Raw genomic sequence first — 17,328 nt, 5'->3', positions numbered from 1 at the left:
CAGTCCAATTACGGCACAGCGCCTAGCAGAACAGCCGTAATTGGACTGGCATATCGATGTGGTGGTATGTGTGTATATATTCTCTCATTTCTATCAATTTATCTGCACACTTGTAATTAAGTGATCCCACGCAGGGGAAAGTATAACTGTATTGAACTAATTATCTCCCTTTATATATACTTTATCTGTCTAAATTCATTGTATCCTACGGATCTACTTGATCTTACGTGATCCAGTTGACTTTCGGAAATAGATATATAGTTCTCTGGTCCCAATCAGTGAAGAAGACAATAAAATGTCATCGTTGATTTGTGAGATATGATAACAGAGAACAAACTCTATATATGTGAATGTTGAGCTTGTTTCAATGTGTAGTGCAGTTTGTGACTGTATATAAAGCTGTTCTGAAACCATCATTTTGTGATGGTGGATGAGCAGTGGCTATGCTTTCATGACTGTTCTGCTAGGCGCTGTGCCGTAATTGGACTGGCATATCGATGTGGTGGTATGTGTGTATATATTCTCTCATTTCTATATATATATATATATATATATATATATATATACATATAAATTCCTAAGCAATTTCATCAATTTTTAAAATAAACATGGAATATGTGCCCATTGTAGAGCATCCACTATCATAAATACGTAAAATCAAAATATTTCTATCTGTTTGCCATCTTTTGTTCCACAAATCAACATTTGATTCTTTCTTTCTTTCTTTTTTCTTTTTTTCTTTCGATATTATAGTAATTGTATTTTCGCTGTTAGCATAATTATAATTATGCTCCTTGGTGTTTGACTTTGAATCGTTAAAAAAACATTTGAGTGTTTTCTTGTAAAAGCTTGTTTTCAACAGATCGTTGCGGAAACAATTTCAGCCTATTTCATGTTTATTATACAATATAGGATTAATCAGAAAGTCGTTTGTTGACCCGGTAGGCAGGAGAAAGTCATGAAGAACGATAATAATGTACAAGAAAAGCATTGATGCAAAGCATCAAAGGGCGTCCAAACAGCAGGTGCAGATGAACGAGTAGATATATGATGACAAGATATTCTTATAAACTTTTCAATGGTTCATTGGGTTTTACCAGAATTGTATATCACTTTTGAATGAACGGACGAAAGACATTGTTCATTATTTATAACTTTGATCGGCATGCTAGAAATTAGAATATTACTTGTTATTTCTTTATGATCGTGGTTATTAATAGCAACGGATATACATGTATACAATCATTTATAATTTATATGTGTAACGCATGATCAACACCATACTTGTGTAATTGTCCCTTATTATGTTATCGCTATTAGCGAGGACCCCCTCTTAAGGTATCTGTTCACACTAAGTAACAATATGACACTTGTTATATTACCATGTTGATCATGTTGAGCATAATTGTTTATTATACAATAAATGTAATTTCTATTTTAATAAAAAAAAATACAGATTTTATGAATATTGTTTTCTTTTCTTTTTTTGTGTGTGTTTTATGCGCTATTTTAATACTGAGTTTTTACGTTTACTACTATTTTAAAAATTCAATTGTCATAATGATCGACGATTATAAGTCAAAACTTAACTGGAAAAAGTCAGTAAATCATGGTTAATCTTTCAATATATAATATTGTTTATTCTTAAACCATATACATGTACATTTGTATTTTTCTTTATCATTTTTTAAATTATCAATCAATTGAATAATTCATAAAATCTGATTTGTAACTTTGAATAATTCCTCGGAATCTTTACTAATCACGAATAACAAATTAAATAAAATGTTTTAAAGTTGATAGTGTCATATTAATGCCATAAAAATGTACATTTTTTCTCAATTATTGTACATATTTATTGTTTTTATCTCATATATAGATAAAATATAACATGCGATTTGTGTTTTTTTTTTTTTTCGAATTGTATGTTTATGTATAATAATAATCAATCAATTCGAGAGTTGATCTGTGTTTATTAATTATTGTAACCAAACTAAGTGACAAACATTCATTTTGAAAAAAGCTTATTTATCTGTAAAATATTTGTTCTTTTCTGTAACGATATCAAACATCTACTCCAAAACCGGGAGAGACCGGACAATAAACGTGTGGTACTATTCGCCGGTCATTAGTAAATCCCGGGAGAGACCGGGAATTACCGATATGAGTACATCCCTCTATAAATAGATTTTCGGAATATTTAGGTCATCAACTCATCATTCTATTAACAGCTTTCGGAATAACATACCATAATAACCCACTGTGTACTACAAAATGATAAGCAAAAATACCCGAAGAGCGCGATTTATTGACGGAAAAGGTTATATCATTTGAAAATGTTTGCATTGCGAAATTCTCCAGTTCGCCATTCATTGTACATATCGTGACTAATTAATAATCAAGCACCCTCATACCGATCGGAATGATCGGCTTTTATTATTGGCAACTATAAAAGGCTCGAGAAGTTGCTGTCGCCCTTTCACAAAATCTCATTTCATTCCAATAGGCGCCGCGCTTCGGCGCGGACGCCAATCAATATGGTGTAAATTTAATCTGATGTCCCGAATACATATAACGATAAGCGCTTATGTATTCAGAAAATATTCTATAGAAAAAATAATCATCCGGGAAGAATCGTGTTTTTCAATGGACACACGATACATAAGCTGTAAAAGTTCAATTTGCTATGCTGTACCAATTTAATCAATCAGAACAATATTAAATTGTGCTTCTAGATTTGGTTAACTTGTTTGAGTCTTTTCAAATGAAACAATTGGAACATAAGCTCTTTTGATTTATTAATTTGGCATCTTCATTATAAGTGCAACGTTTCATATTGTCTTTTAAAATTTTTCTACGTGAAAATATAAAGTTCATAACTTTTAAAAAGTTTTGGATATTAAATTTATGTCACTTTACCGAACAAAAAGCTTTGAAGTCGATAGAATTTCTGTCCTTTTATCTATGCATTAGATATATTTCTGAATATCAAAGCGTTAATTGTTTAGAAATTTGATTACAAACAATAAATGTTTGCATAAACATTGTTTTTGTTTAAGATAATTACTTTGAAAGGGATTCTGTTGACAATTAATATTGCTTATCATGAATGCAAAATTCAATCATTTAGTATTCTGACACTACTGTGCCAAACACATATTTCTTGGAGAATTGTTTGCTGAATGAATATCTGGAAATTCGAGACAAAGGTCTGATATGATTTTTATATTTTATTCACATTTTACAATAATTGACATTTATAACATAAAAAATATAACTTTATTGTAGCCGATGATTCTGACAATGTTGCCGAACTGTATTTGAAAGCGATGTAAAATAAATATCATTCATCAATAGATGGAAATTTCAATAGAAATATTCTCCTTCGTAAGTAAATGAGAAAAATTACGGCATATAAATATTTGAAGACATCAAAAAATATAACATAATTCGAGATAATTTAAAAATTATTTTTTCAACAGGAATACAGTAATGTCTTAATTTTAGGACGGCGAAAATCATTTTTTTTAAATCCTGCATGTTATGTAAAAAATATACAAAACAAATATCCAAAAGTTTGATTTGATGATAAAACAATAATTTAATGAAAATAAAATCAAAATAAGTAAATAATCCAGAAAATAAAAGGACGAAAAATCTTCGCCGCTGACTCGGTCTTTCTTAATATACAACACAATGGTACGTTGTACATCAGGTAGCACATGATCAGTCAAATGACCCATCCTTTAAGTAGAACAAAACAAACTATCAGTAGCACACGATCAGTCAAATGACCCATCCTTTAAGTAGAACAAAACAAACTATCAGTAGCACACGATCAGTCAAATGACCCATCCTTTAAGTAGAACAAAACAAACTATCAGTAGCACACGATCAGTCAAATGACCCATCCTTTAAGTAGAACAAAACAAACTATCTGTAGCACACGATCAGTCAAATGATCAGTTAAATAATGGTTTTGGAGAATGTTTGATGCCTGCTACCTGAAGAAAGTAAGAATATATGTAACCTTATTTGTCATTAAAGTAGCTAAATGTAAATATAAGTAGTATTTTGACTACCATACAAAATACTAATTCTCTATAGCTTTGCTTTATGCCAAAAATGCAACAGATGAAATAATTCAGGTAACTGGCCGATCAGTAACTTTTTGAGATATGAAAAGCTTTTGAGATATAAAATTAAAGGCTTTTCTGAGGCATAATGGGCCTTTAATAGAAGATCATCCAGATGCACCTGGTACGTTTTTTTTTTTGAAGAAAAATACCTTGAATTTATTGACTTTGAAAATTTTGAAACATGAATTGTGGGAATGATATGTTATTTCAATTTCTATGTATTTTCAGATTGCATTATTTAATTGATAGGTTTTTATTTTCGTCGTCACAATATATGATTGAATTCCGAATAAGGGTGCTGTCATTTCTGTTAAGATGAGAGAATGGACAGATTGAGGCGCCGACATTTGTTTATTCTCTCACATAATGGACAGTTTGAGGAGTTCTCTTACTTGTTCTCTATTGTCTTAATAATGGACAGTTGTATAAATTCATGAATTTCATGGAAAAAAAATGAAAATTACTTGTCACTATTGTTATCTTAAAGAACACTTATTGGGTGCCTGATGTTACCAAGCTTTTATTGTCTTATATTGTGTGATTATGGCAATGAATGTTAAAATTTCAATATCTGTTATGCGTTTGGGACTATAATACATACTGTAATAATAAAGTAAAAGTATTTTTAATGTTTATTATCAGTGATTATTGTGTTTTTATTTTATAATAATTATGATTAAATATTTACAGTTTATTACTATTTAACTAATACAAAATTGCTATTTTGCTTTGCGTTTTTTTTAAATCACCAATGAAATCAAAGAAGTTTCACGGGCTCCAGTTAATCAAGGGGAATAATCCTAATGAAAAAACAGCAATTCGACACATATATTTACGATTGCTGCCCATGGTCTTTTTCATTGTTTTATTGTGTGCCTTTTATCTTTGTTAATAACATTGTGCAAATAACTAAGTATTAAATTCAGTAAAACATATACTAATTCAACATATATAACTACTTCTATCGGAAAATTAAAAAGGAAGATATGTGTGATATTGCTGTCTTACAATGTTCGTAATAATACATGCCTGCATTCTAGGTATTTGACATTATAGAGAATTACACTGTTTTTGTGTAAATTTGGCATTTATAGGTTAATAACATGATTGTTTAGCTAGTATGTCTCCAGGTAAAATCACACACAAACTTATGTTGTTCAGATAAAGAATGAATGATACGGAATTTAAGAAACTAAAGCCCTAATATTAAATAAATTATGGGAACATGTCTAGGATATAAAACACCACCAAACATATTTTCTTTTAAATCTTCAAATTTACGGTTTCAGCTTAGTATCTATATTTTAAGTATTAGAAGTCAACACTTTTTTAGCAGATGTGTGGGTAGAAATTTTTTCATTATGTCCGGGTTCTGAGGCATAATATTCACAATCTGCAAGTACGAAAAAATTACTGTCCATCATATTGATGAATTTCGGATTGAAAATTGTCCAATATTTAAATATTAGATACCTTTTTAGAAATATTCGATATTTTACTTCGTCTGTCAGTACATTTAACACGTTATTGTACAGATACAACAAAAAAGATGACCTCACAAACATGTTTTAAATAACACGTCAGATTCATATATGTCAAAAACAAGTTAAGTCTTCATTTACTTAAATTCTTTATTTGTATCTCATCTATTTTGAAAACACCTTAAGTGTTAAACAAATCAGAACTGACGTTCAGAATGGATTAGAAATAAATATCATGAAACATTCAAAGGTTGTTTTGCTGGTTGTTGTAAAAGTCTTGTTGCTTAAGAATTGTTAGAAACATCTTTGAAGCCATCTGCCAGTTTATCTAAATGAATAAATTTCGACTTCGCACAAAGTGAGGGTTTGTCCATTCTTTGTAATGGTGACTTCATCTCCAACCAAATCATCTGTGTCACAGTCGATTGTGAGAGTCGTTATTCCTGTAGCGGGACCAACATATGTAGCGCAGATATCAGTTCCTACCGTAATCGTCAGGTCTCGTAGTCTCCCCTCTGAAAAATAAAGTACATGCGACATTTAAAATCTAATACAATTAAAAGCGAATTGTTTATGAATATTTCAATGTACATGCGACATTTAAAATCTTACACATTTTAAGGTTATTGTTTATGAATATTTCAATGTACATGCATTTATTTCAGTAATTAAAGACATTTTGTAATGTGCATAAGTGTTTATCAGACATAAAGGGCCACCACTCCTTTGTAGTCGTATGTTTAAACATACAACATGCAATCGCAACTTTTCGGCACTTTCCGGCAGTCTTCGGATAGGTTATTATTGATAATAGCCGAGATGGTCCGATTGATAAATCATGTTGTAATTATCTTCTCTTCGTATAAAGCGACATTATTCTGTTAGAAAAGGGTTCAAGTAAATGTCGCCTGATGAATTTTATGCTTTTTATTTGACTTAGTTCATACATATTACTATTAATACTGTTTATTTGAGGTATTTCTTTTGACGAATTTCTATTTCACTGTACATTCCAACACTGATAACACGCAGACTTATGGAAATGAAACAGGTAATTTTCTAATTTTATAGTTCTTTACAGACCATAGAAAGGAACACTATTCATGGCTTTCGTTGACAAGCTCACAAACTCAAACACCAGTTGATACACTGACCAAATCCGAAATATATTGCTGAAAGGTAAATCGATAATTCAAAAATCTGTTTGGCGTATATGGTATAACAGTATAAAAACATAAAGGAAAAGTAATGACTTTACCATAACCATTCGCTCTGTTTGTTATAACAATTCTCCTTATTGGGAATGGCTGGATCAACTTAATGGTCCAGGATGGGGTCAAGTCCCAGTCGGCACTGCACTGACAGTATAGATCGGCGTGAATTGGTCTAAAATCCTGGTTGACAGCAAACTCTGCTTGTCCGCCCCAAGCTGCACTCGAGTCGTATACGTCCTTGTAACCGTAAACCAGGTTCGCCATCAGGGCTATAAATCAGATTAAACTTTATTGCAGTAACATAACAAAGAATTGAATCACTTACGACGCCAACTATTAATTTCCATTTTCAAGATCAACACTACTGCTTGTTCGATTCCCGCTACTGACATTTTACTCAGCTAACGTAAGAAAGGTCGGATCATTTTACTCAACTTGCATTCGAAAGGTCGGGTCATTTTACTCAGCTGGCGGACCAAAGGTCGGTCATTTAACTCAGCCAGCTTACGAAAGGTCTGGTCATTTTACTCAGCTCGGGTACGAAAGGTCGGGTCATTTTTCTCAGTTAATGTACAAAATGTTGGGCCATTTTACTCCGCGTTTGTTCAAAAGGTCGGGTCAGTAAACTCAGCTAGCTTACGAAAGGTCGGACCATTTTACTCAGCTAGGGTACAAAAGGTTTGCGTTATTTTACTCAACTTTTGTACGAAAGGTCGATCATTTTACTCAGTTAGGGTATTTCTCAGTTAGTGCAAGGAGAAACTCACCATAGTTTTATTACCTTATTGTTGTATTGTCCAAATACTAAGTCGTCGCCTTATTCTAAAAATGTCCTAACTCCATTTTTACCAAAAATGAGATAACTGCATAGTTATTTTAGTATTAGTTTGTTCTATCTCCAAAACAAAACATGTAAAGATTTACGTCATACTTTTGTAGATATAGCGTCTGTATTTTGTTCTATGTCCAATGGAAAGCTTTGCTGTTAGCCTTTTTTCGTCGTATCTCCAACACATGTAACACTTTTAGGCTAATCTTTCGTGCCAGCCAATCAAGTTGAAAAATATATGTCATGTGACCTGAAGGGGCCTGACAATATAATTGTTCTAACTCCAGTGATAACAACAACAATCGTATCTAAATCAGCCAGCTAACTAGGAAAGTAACAGTTAAAAAATGATTTCTGAAGAATGTAAGTAATATATTTTAGCTTTTATACGTTTTATAAGTGAATTTATATTTTGCATTAGTATTTGTTTCATCGTATTATGATTCTTTTATATATATTTCTCAAAGTTTGACAATCACATAATTTCGGATAACCATATTCGGATATTCGTATGAACTATTTGGAGTATTTGAGTATTGAACATTGTTGTTGTTTAATTGTTAATGCTATTATTTTGTCCATTTCAGGTCAGACTTACTTATATTATCAGACGTTGTCCTTACAGAAATTTTGTCTCTTAGAACTTGTGACTGCAGTTAGCAGAACGTCCACAAAACTGTGGAATTTTATATCAACAACATCAAGTCTGTGGGGAAATTTTGACTTGCCATCAGTTTCAGATAAATCATTGTTTCAAGTCTTAAAATATTCACAAAAGATTTAGATATTTAACATTCCAATAGGATCGGAATACCACTGTCTTGTCCAAACATAGATTTTAAGTTTGCATGCGAGTTTCAGTGTTCTTCGGGTCATCAATGATTATATTTATTAGATAATAGCAGAATTCTTAAAGCACAATACGGCATGATCTAAAATGTTGCCGGCTCGGTTTGATTTAGCCTGTTCATGGACGATATTATTAGAATGTCTGGTATCTACGTTGTGCGACAAACACCAAAATGGGAGATCGCAGAATTCACGGGATGTAAAATCTTGAAAACGACCATTTTGCAATCTTGAAAGATTGTTAAGAACTTGAGCAGATATTTTTTCATACGCTGATATTAAACCACAAACAATACTTGAGACTTTGAGAGGCGGTAGAAATGCATGTGGTATTGACTTTAATTGTGTGAATTAAAAAAAAAGTGTTCTTGTTAATATAATTTTGATATGTATTCATTTAATCACAATATTAGAGATGGTTTCAATGATTTCATTTTTCATAATGGTACAAAATATGTCAGTTTTTTTTTAGCAAGTTCATTGATTAAACATTTTGTGAAATGTATGTTTTTCTTTTTTTATGGCACACTTTTATATTGTCATTGTCGAGAAAGGCCCAAGTTGGAGATCACGTGAATGAATTTACACTTTGACATAGTAATTTACAAAGATAAAGTGATTCAGTGTCAGCGGTTCAACCACTCTGGCTGAAAATGTTCTTTAGAATATAAAAATCTACTAATATTCTATAGTAAAATTATTACTCTTAAAAAATTCTAACTCAAAAAGTATTTACAATTTTAGCCTTACTTTGTCATATCTCCGCAAACTCATTTTTAGAGTAATTTTTTTATCTAAAAATAAACATTTTTGGTCTATCTCCAAATATTTTTTTTAATTTTTTCAATTACTGCAAATTATAAAGGTATATAACAAAGTGCTTTCATCACATGTTGACATAAATAATACCAATCCAGAAGTCCACACTGTTAGGAGTTATTAAATAAAAGTTACAAAGTCTTGAACCTTTAACCCCTTTTTCCCAAAAAAGAGGAAATTGTAGATACACCATTTTTAGAATAGGGCGACGAAGTGCATTGAAATAAAATACCATTTAACTTCTTAATAACAAAATCTAATAATCGCCTACTAAATATAATATGAACGGTGCAGAAAACTTACAGAAAGCAACTTTGATACAATTTAAGGAAAAAAATAGCATGTCATCTTTTTGACTTATTACCTTTGTTTTAATGTTCTTTAATACCAAATATTCAATAACAAGTGATATTATAAAAGGGAAGCAACTCACGGTCAATACAGTCGCAGTTGCCGGTATATGCAAAGGGGCATTCACACTCATACCCATTTTCCAGGTCAGTGCAGTTTCCATTTTCTCCGCATGGGTTAGATAAACAGTCATCAATGTCTGGTGAACATCAACAAAAAACAATGTTTGAGGTAAACATGTAACAATATAATTGGCGACAGAAAAATAAGTAAGAGATAGGCGAGTACTAATTTGTTCATAACGTAATCGAAAAACTTACATTATCTGATCCACAGGCTGTGAAAACGCATATACAGTTATATACCCGTAAATGAAGTAAGAATATTGCCATTTATACACAACTTATTTATAAAACAACACAGTTTTGTTGTTGTTCTTTTTCAATTAAATTTGACTTATTTCAGTGATACTGTATCAATATTTAGAATATTTCTTAAAACATTATTTATAAAACAGCGACATGTGTTTCGTTTACTAAATTAGTGTCGTTTTACCCTGGTCACACTGGGTCCCCTCCCATCCAGGGTTGCAGATACACAAGAACGCGTCATGTAAATCTACACATGTCCCGTGCAGGCATGGACTGGAGGCGCACTCGTCTATTGCTGAAATTTAAATTCTAGAAATATATAACAGAAATACTTCTTGTTTATTTGGTGGTACATTTTTAAAGATACTTAGCGTTGAAATCCTTTAATTACTAAAATGCTGTCACCAACTGGATGGGTAACCAAAGTCAGTTCTACCTGAACATAGTTGTATTCATCGTCAAATATGCGGACTGTGCATGCTTTATGCAAATATGATTTTGCTATCTCAATGTCTATACCATTTGTAATAACAAGACTGTTTGATTTTTTATTTAAATCATCAAATCGTCGTTTGTCTGCAAATCACATATCATCCAGTAAAACTGCCTGGACTGATATAACATGCACCGCTCACATTCCAGGAACTTAAAACTCTTTCAGCAAATGGGCATGCTATTTGACTTACACGATTCGATCCGGCTATGTCACACACCACTATACTGTACTGATCAGGGGAAGAAACCGTTTTGGAGAGTTTCGACCTATTCTGGTTCCCAACGGGAACCGTGTTAGCACTTAGGGACAGGAAATCCAGACTAACATTCGACATCGTATGTTCATAGAAATTACTTACCCGTTTCGCAATTGTTTCCAGTAAAACCACTGGGACATACGCAAGATCGTATAGTTTGGTCTAGTCTATTTTCTGCTTTGTTTGGACTTGTAATATTATAAACGCATGTGCCGCCATTTTCGCATGTACCTAAAATCATTATGAACTTTCTTAGATAAAAATCATCAGTTTGTGTAAAAACAGAATAGACTGGATAACAAAAAATAGGATTAAATAGAATAGAATAACTTATTTTTCATCATCACTCATATGACATATAAATCACAATAATAATGGTATGAAAAGTAAAAAACGAAGTGATCAATTTTCCTTTTTCTTTAACAATTTAGTTTCCATTGCTTGTAACCTGTTACAGTTTCCAAAAATGAAAAAGAAAAAATACTCATCGGCAGTAAAAATAAAACCATATTTTTATGTGTTTGGTCCTTGACAGTAAGTATTGGTCATTGGTCGTGTAATTTTTTTTGAGAGCGAAGCCGAAGTCAATGTGTTTCATTTAAATTATAATCAGTGATAAGATATTTTTCAGCGAGAGCTTCAATATTTGTAACAGCTGTGATGTATAATTTACAATCGGAACATTTCGGTCTTTTCCGCCAGTCTTCGGATAAGGACCTCGAACACACCAAGAACGGATACGATATTTCGGTCTAACCTACCCTAAGAAACTAAACATGTAAACATGGTTTTTCCAATTTTAAAGACCCTGATGTAACCAAATAGCAATTTAATACTAGATGACTAAATTTATATCAATAAATGGAGTAAAAGTCCACATAAATAAAGTACATTTATAGATCCGAGGTTATTATTGATAATAGACAAGATGTTCCGATTGGTATCATTTACACGTGTGATTTCAAATGTTTGATATAAAGTTAAATAATTTCTTCTATTTATAACTTCTTTAACCTTTAGAGTAGAAACACAAACGAAATTGATGTTTAAGATAAACATATTTTGTGCTCACTTTAAAAAGGCACATTATGCCTAAGAGACAAATATTCTGACGTATTATAATATTTTATATAAGACTTTTGTAAGATCTAGAACCTTTGTGTTGCTTATCATCTTAAGAAAGTAGAGCTGAATATGAAATATTTTCTGATAAAGATAAAAGAATGTAAACAAAGTGGTAGTTTGACTTCTGTTCAAATTCAAATGGAGCAAATCCATTACATTAATTGTATGTTGTAATTAAGCAAGTAACATACAGTTAAGTGTACAGCTAATGTTTAAATACAATATAATTAATGATAGTAAAATTAATGCATTCATGTTATTTATTGGGAAGAAAAAAACAATTTGCTTAGACTTTTCTAATTACCTCCCTTTATTTACATGAAATGTTAATTCGGTAATGTCTTTACAAATAATGCATTTTGAAACTTACAATATTGATATCTTCATTTGAGCATCAGTTTAATGATAAAAAGCCATAAAAATTGCGTTACATCGTCTTTTAAAGTAAATGAAAAATATAAAACAGAAAGAAAGGTATGGACATACAAGGCAAGCAGTGGTCAACACAATTTACGTCATTTACACAGTTCACTGACGTTGCACATATTTCCCCATAGCGACAATTCTGTGGTAGAGAAAATAATCTAAAGGTAGGTAAATATTATTAACATCATACATATTTAATGAACATTCAGTGACTTGTAACTTCCCTTTTCCTTTCTAGTAGGGATTCTAACATGTTAAAATCTTTAAAAAAAATAAATAAATAAATTCCTAACACTATACTTAAAAGATGATTTACTTAAATTGTTATTATTTTAGATTGTAACGGTTTTCGTCACAGTTAAACATGAGAATAAGGGGACAGAAAACAAACTTTATATATATTTTACTGTAGACGAACGTTATTCTGTTATAATTAACAAAAATGTTAAATATCTAAACTAATTACATGATTATCGCCGTTACACAACACCCTTGAACAATCCACCATATGTATCCCTAAGTGGAAAATGGCCATCTAAACACAAAAATAAGAAATGATAAGTTTTGTAATAGAAAGAGCACCGAAACACGAGGCTATCTGATTTGTACGAGGGGGCGTAGCCCCCGAGTATCAATCAGATTGCCGAGTGTTTTGGTGTTCTTTCTCTTTTGTATCATAGTTAAACATAAAAACACGTTCCCTGTTGTCACAATATGAAACCCCGGCAAAAATGAACCAATGAACGAACATCTGAATATGACATTCTGTCGCTTTCCCTTTCTCTGCCGTCACAATATGTAAACCCCAGCAAAAATGAGCCAATCAATGGGCATGCTCTGGAGTGCGGGTAACTAATACCCACACTCCAGTTTACGCACTGTGCATGTGTATTTATACGATTTAAGACCGACACATTTTCAACAGAAAGGTCTCCAAACTTTGATACAAAAAAATGTTGTCGTATGAAAAATAGGTATATATCTTTAGAATTATATAAAGAATATCGCGGTTCTTTGTGATGATAGAAATAGCATATGATAAATGATAATGTCAACATTGCGTGGATAGAAATATATCGTGGTTCATTCTGCACGGTGATACCCACCCACCCCACAACCCTCACCGCAGCACTCGTACAGGATATTTCCAGACTTAAATTTACATGATACATATCTCGGCAGTGAAGCACAATCTTCAAATTATCTCCGGTAAAGTCGATATAAATTACAATAATCAAAGCGCTGAAGGCACAAAATTCATTTGATTATTAAAATTTTGCAATAATTTGTTATTTAACAGATTGTTTGACATTTGCTTTTACATGTGCAGATATCTTGTAAATGATATCAATATTATAATCAAATATATTGAAGTTAACGTACAGAAATTTCTTTTTTCATATCCAATGCATTTTGAGTAAGGAGTAAAATGTATAGAAAAGTAACATATATTGACTTTTACACTTTCGCATATATAATGTTTAAGACTTCTGTTTAAGTGGAATTTGTTTAATGATTAAAGTCCACTTAATTTTTTATCCCCCAGATAATTTGTAGTTTGGTCAATATTTTTTCTGATTAACTATGTCCGTTTTTATGTTTGCGCGCTTTTGGTTTTTATTTCTATGAGTTTTTTAATATATGTTATTCACGTAAAATTTTCCATGAGTGTTTAATCTGTTTGTGAACATTTTAAAATGGCCCTAATTGAGATTAATTCTATCAAAGATAATCTTTTAAAGTAATCACCATCGAACCAGTGGATCAAAAGCAGTTTTATTTCATATACCTAATCTGGAATCGACCTGAAAATTACATCTGAACTATTTGCATTATTTCTGAACTGCCAAAATTGGTCAGAAACGATATCCTTGGTCTGAAACGTATAGCCTGATTAAAAAGACATCGCCTATCAATATTCTCTAATCAACAGGGAAAGAAAATTACTGGTAAAACATGTTTGCAAATCGCCTCTATAGAAACTTGGAACATGATTACGTGCCTGTAAGGCCATTTTTCATGTTGGTAAATTTTATACTAAACAATATGTGTAATATGAATTAAATACTTATCTGAGAAGGTATAATTAATGATTTGAAAATATTTTAAATACATATTAAATAAAATGAAAATAAAATAAATATATAAAAAATAATGTTACAAGCTCATGCTTAACACTCAACAACACCACATCGTATTTGGCTGTATGGTCTTTTTATCATTATAAATTAAATATTCTTTCAACTAAACTATTTATGACTTTTGTACACCTCTATAATAAGTTTGCCCTATATATGATGTAAACATTGGGACAACAGTCAAACGTTTTATAACGCTTTAAAACTAGCCCCTTTCCAATAAATTAAATTGACAGGTTTTCAATTTTGTTTTAAAAATGAAAGAAAGGAAAATGCTCTATCACCTTAAAATAATACAATGTTGTACAATGAATATCAATTTTATAACATATCATATTAGTTAATAGTAAAACAGTAAAGCTTTGATAAAATATAAATTGAATAAACTGACTTACCATGGAAGAGATATATATTAACAACATTCTGAACTTATTATCCAGGCTCCACTGTCACAAACTTCACGCAGAGCTAAACTGATAGAGATTGCGTTTCTGAAGCCTATAATTATATACGTTTTCATAACCAAACACGTGTTTCATAAAATCTAAAAACATCTTGTTTTGAAAACCATCCACATGTTACTTGAAGTATCAACCCATCCAATTACCTTATAAAATGTGACTTAATTTAAATAGATGTTTGCATACATTCACATTTTGTAGCATATAGATAGTTGTCAAGTAACTAGGTAAGCACAAATAAAATACAAATAACAACATTATAGCATAAAATCGGTTATTTTTCCCTCTTTTCCCATCTTATAACGGGACAAAAACCATGTCACACGCTCTTGTTATAAGACAAACAAATATCTATCATTCAGTTTAACCCTTCGATTAACTTACAAAACAAGATAACACAAAATGAATATGAGAAAATTGTTGTTTTGTTGATGTTAACATTGATAAATGCTCATTGAGAGATAAATGTTTAGTGCCTGATGTTTTTATTAACTTGTGTGCTTGAAAAAACCAAATGATTCTGATGTCTCTGATCTTTTTTTCTACAGTCAATCTGAAATCATTCTAGGAATTTCTGAGTGTCATGTTTTGTATTGGGTAGAGTTATTGAAAGTTTATTTATCTTGAGTTGAGTTAATGTAAAGCTTTGTTTAATCAATAAAAATTCGAAATTTCGTTCGGTTCTGAGCATTTGTATTTCCCAAGTTGTTGGCCCCGGAAAAATAAAACGCATGTTGAATTGGATAAATACCGTCCAAGCTCAAGGATTGGATGTATTTGTATTGTATTAAATAAACACCATGAATCTGTTTAAAAAAATTATGCTATAATAGCGTCAACGCACGTTTATCTCGTGTTATAAAGTCTGAGAGTCAAAAGTTACTAGCTAATGTTAAAACATAGACTGTATGAAATAAAAAGGTTATTGCTGAGAAGGACACTGATTATATTGCACACAGTTACAAAACCTAAATTTGGCCTCGCTAGAGCATCGTCCGAGAGAGATTTTACTATCTGACTAAAGTCCGTTACAAATAGGCATTAGAAAAGTCAATTCTGAAAATATCATAGCACACAAACTTTGAATGAACTTTCACAAGTGTATTGATGGTTTTTTTTCAGTCACTTTAAACTTACTTTTAACTACGGAAAAACATAAAAAGATGTTCCAGTTCAAACTACTAACAACCGATAATTATGTTCATAGACGACACCATGTTTGTTCTAGCGGGAACAAGACATTTCATACCCTTAAGTCAGCCCTCAAGACACTTCTCTCTTCAAAATCAGTAAGACACATCGCCCCTAATCCAGTATTTTTAATAAATAAAATTAAACTTTCATGTTTTTTTAAAGCTATTTTAAGTAACTTTTGTTTATTCTGCATGTTGATTGGTTGTTTATTCAACAGTTATCTCATAATTGATTAGTTAATTGGATTAAAGTGGTACGATTAAGTTATGATTCTATTATAGCATTAAATTTCTTTCAACTAACAGTTGTTTTAAATTTAAAGATCACCCATTATGGAAAAACAAAACAAAAAAAAAACATAGCACAAGCTATGAAAAATAAATACAAATTTCAACTATCACATACTGAAACAGTCATCACAGCTAAGTAATAGCTTTTTATTTATGTCTAAATAGAAATTCATTTACTATATATTTTAAAAGATATCTTTGTGATATGGACCTTTTTATAGATCAAATTTCTTAAAAATGAGGGGTGAATTGTCTAAGGGGTGAATTAATAACCCCATAGTCTGTGACATAATCGCTATTTTTGAAAATTAAGACAAAACGCGTTATGAGTACAAAAACAGTAACAGTTGTGAAAAAATTATATCTTGCTTCCGATGTCTAAATATGTGTTTTTTCTGTTGCTAGAACCATGCATTTGATCATCAGGAGCAAAGACGAGAGAAAATAATTAGGTAATCAGGGGAAAATATTATCGTAAACCAACAAGGTCAGATTCTGCTCCTAGTTAAGCATCTGAAGCGTCACTCACTTGTAATGATCTATTAGTGGTCCTAAGACTGTTATTCTAATATGAAATGAATTACGAAATGACAAAATATAAATAACACAAAGATTTGTGAATAAAATTAAAAATGTCATCCTGTGCTCGGGTTCCAGTATTTTAACGAGGGATGCTATTATTGCTGTAACTCACAAACCTATGTGTTATTTATTCTATTACCCCGAAAAAATATTCATTTGGACACTGTTATAATTTTTGAGATTTTTACTGTAAAAAGTACAAATTTCTGAGCTACATGGTACATTTGAATTAACAGTAAGAATAACTCTAAATTAACGTTACAAAAATAGTGATTGGTAATAATAAATGATATTAATTTGTTAATTT

General features: G+C 31.1%; 1 protein-coding gene across 1 annotated transcript; it reads right to left on the bottom strand.

Moving 5' to 3' along the window:
- Positions 1 to 5,756: 5,756 nt before the first annotated feature.
- LOC132738814 (neurogenic locus notch homolog protein 1-like) lies at positions 5,757 to 15,145 on the bottom strand. Its single transcript, XM_060726417.1, has 8 exons — positions 14,890 to 15,145; positions 12,823 to 12,891; positions 12,417 to 12,495; positions 10,908 to 11,036; positions 10,238 to 10,348; positions 9,765 to 9,881; positions 6,879 to 7,103; positions 5,757 to 6,135 (listed from the first exon to the last, which is right to left on the bottom strand). The coding sequence occupies exons 1-8, from the start codon at positions 14,914 to 14,916 to the stop codon at positions 5,945 to 5,947; spliced, it is 948 nt and encodes a 315-aa protein (XP_060582400.1). The 5' UTR covers positions 14,917 to 15,145; the 3' UTR covers positions 5,757 to 5,944.
- Between the last annotated feature and the right edge of the window lie 2,183 nt (positions 15,146 to 17,328).

This window comes from Ruditapes philippinarum, unplaced genomic scaffold (assembly GCF_026571515.1).
Source record: "Ruditapes philippinarum isolate M1 unplaced genomic scaffold, ASM2657151v2 ctg2412_1_1_1_1, whole genome shotgun sequence".
Classification (NCBI taxonomy): Eukaryota; Metazoa; Mollusca; class Bivalvia; order Venerida; family Veneridae; genus Ruditapes; species Ruditapes philippinarum.
This window is presented reverse-complemented; position numbering and strand designations above follow the sequence as displayed.

Excerpts from the sequence above, each read along its gene's own strand:
- LOC132738814 (XM_060726417.1), bottom strand. The coding sequence starts at position 14,916 with ATGTTGTTAATATATATCTCTTCCATG. Across the intron at positions 12,496-12,822 it reads TGTGTAACGGCGATAATCAT|AATTGTCGCTATGGGGAAAT; the intron begins GTAATTAGTTTA and ends TCTCTACCACAG. Across the intron at positions 9,882-10,237 it reads GGGGACCCAGTGTGACCAGG|ACATTGATGACTGTTTATCT; the intron begins GTAAAACGACAC and ends GATGTTCACCAG.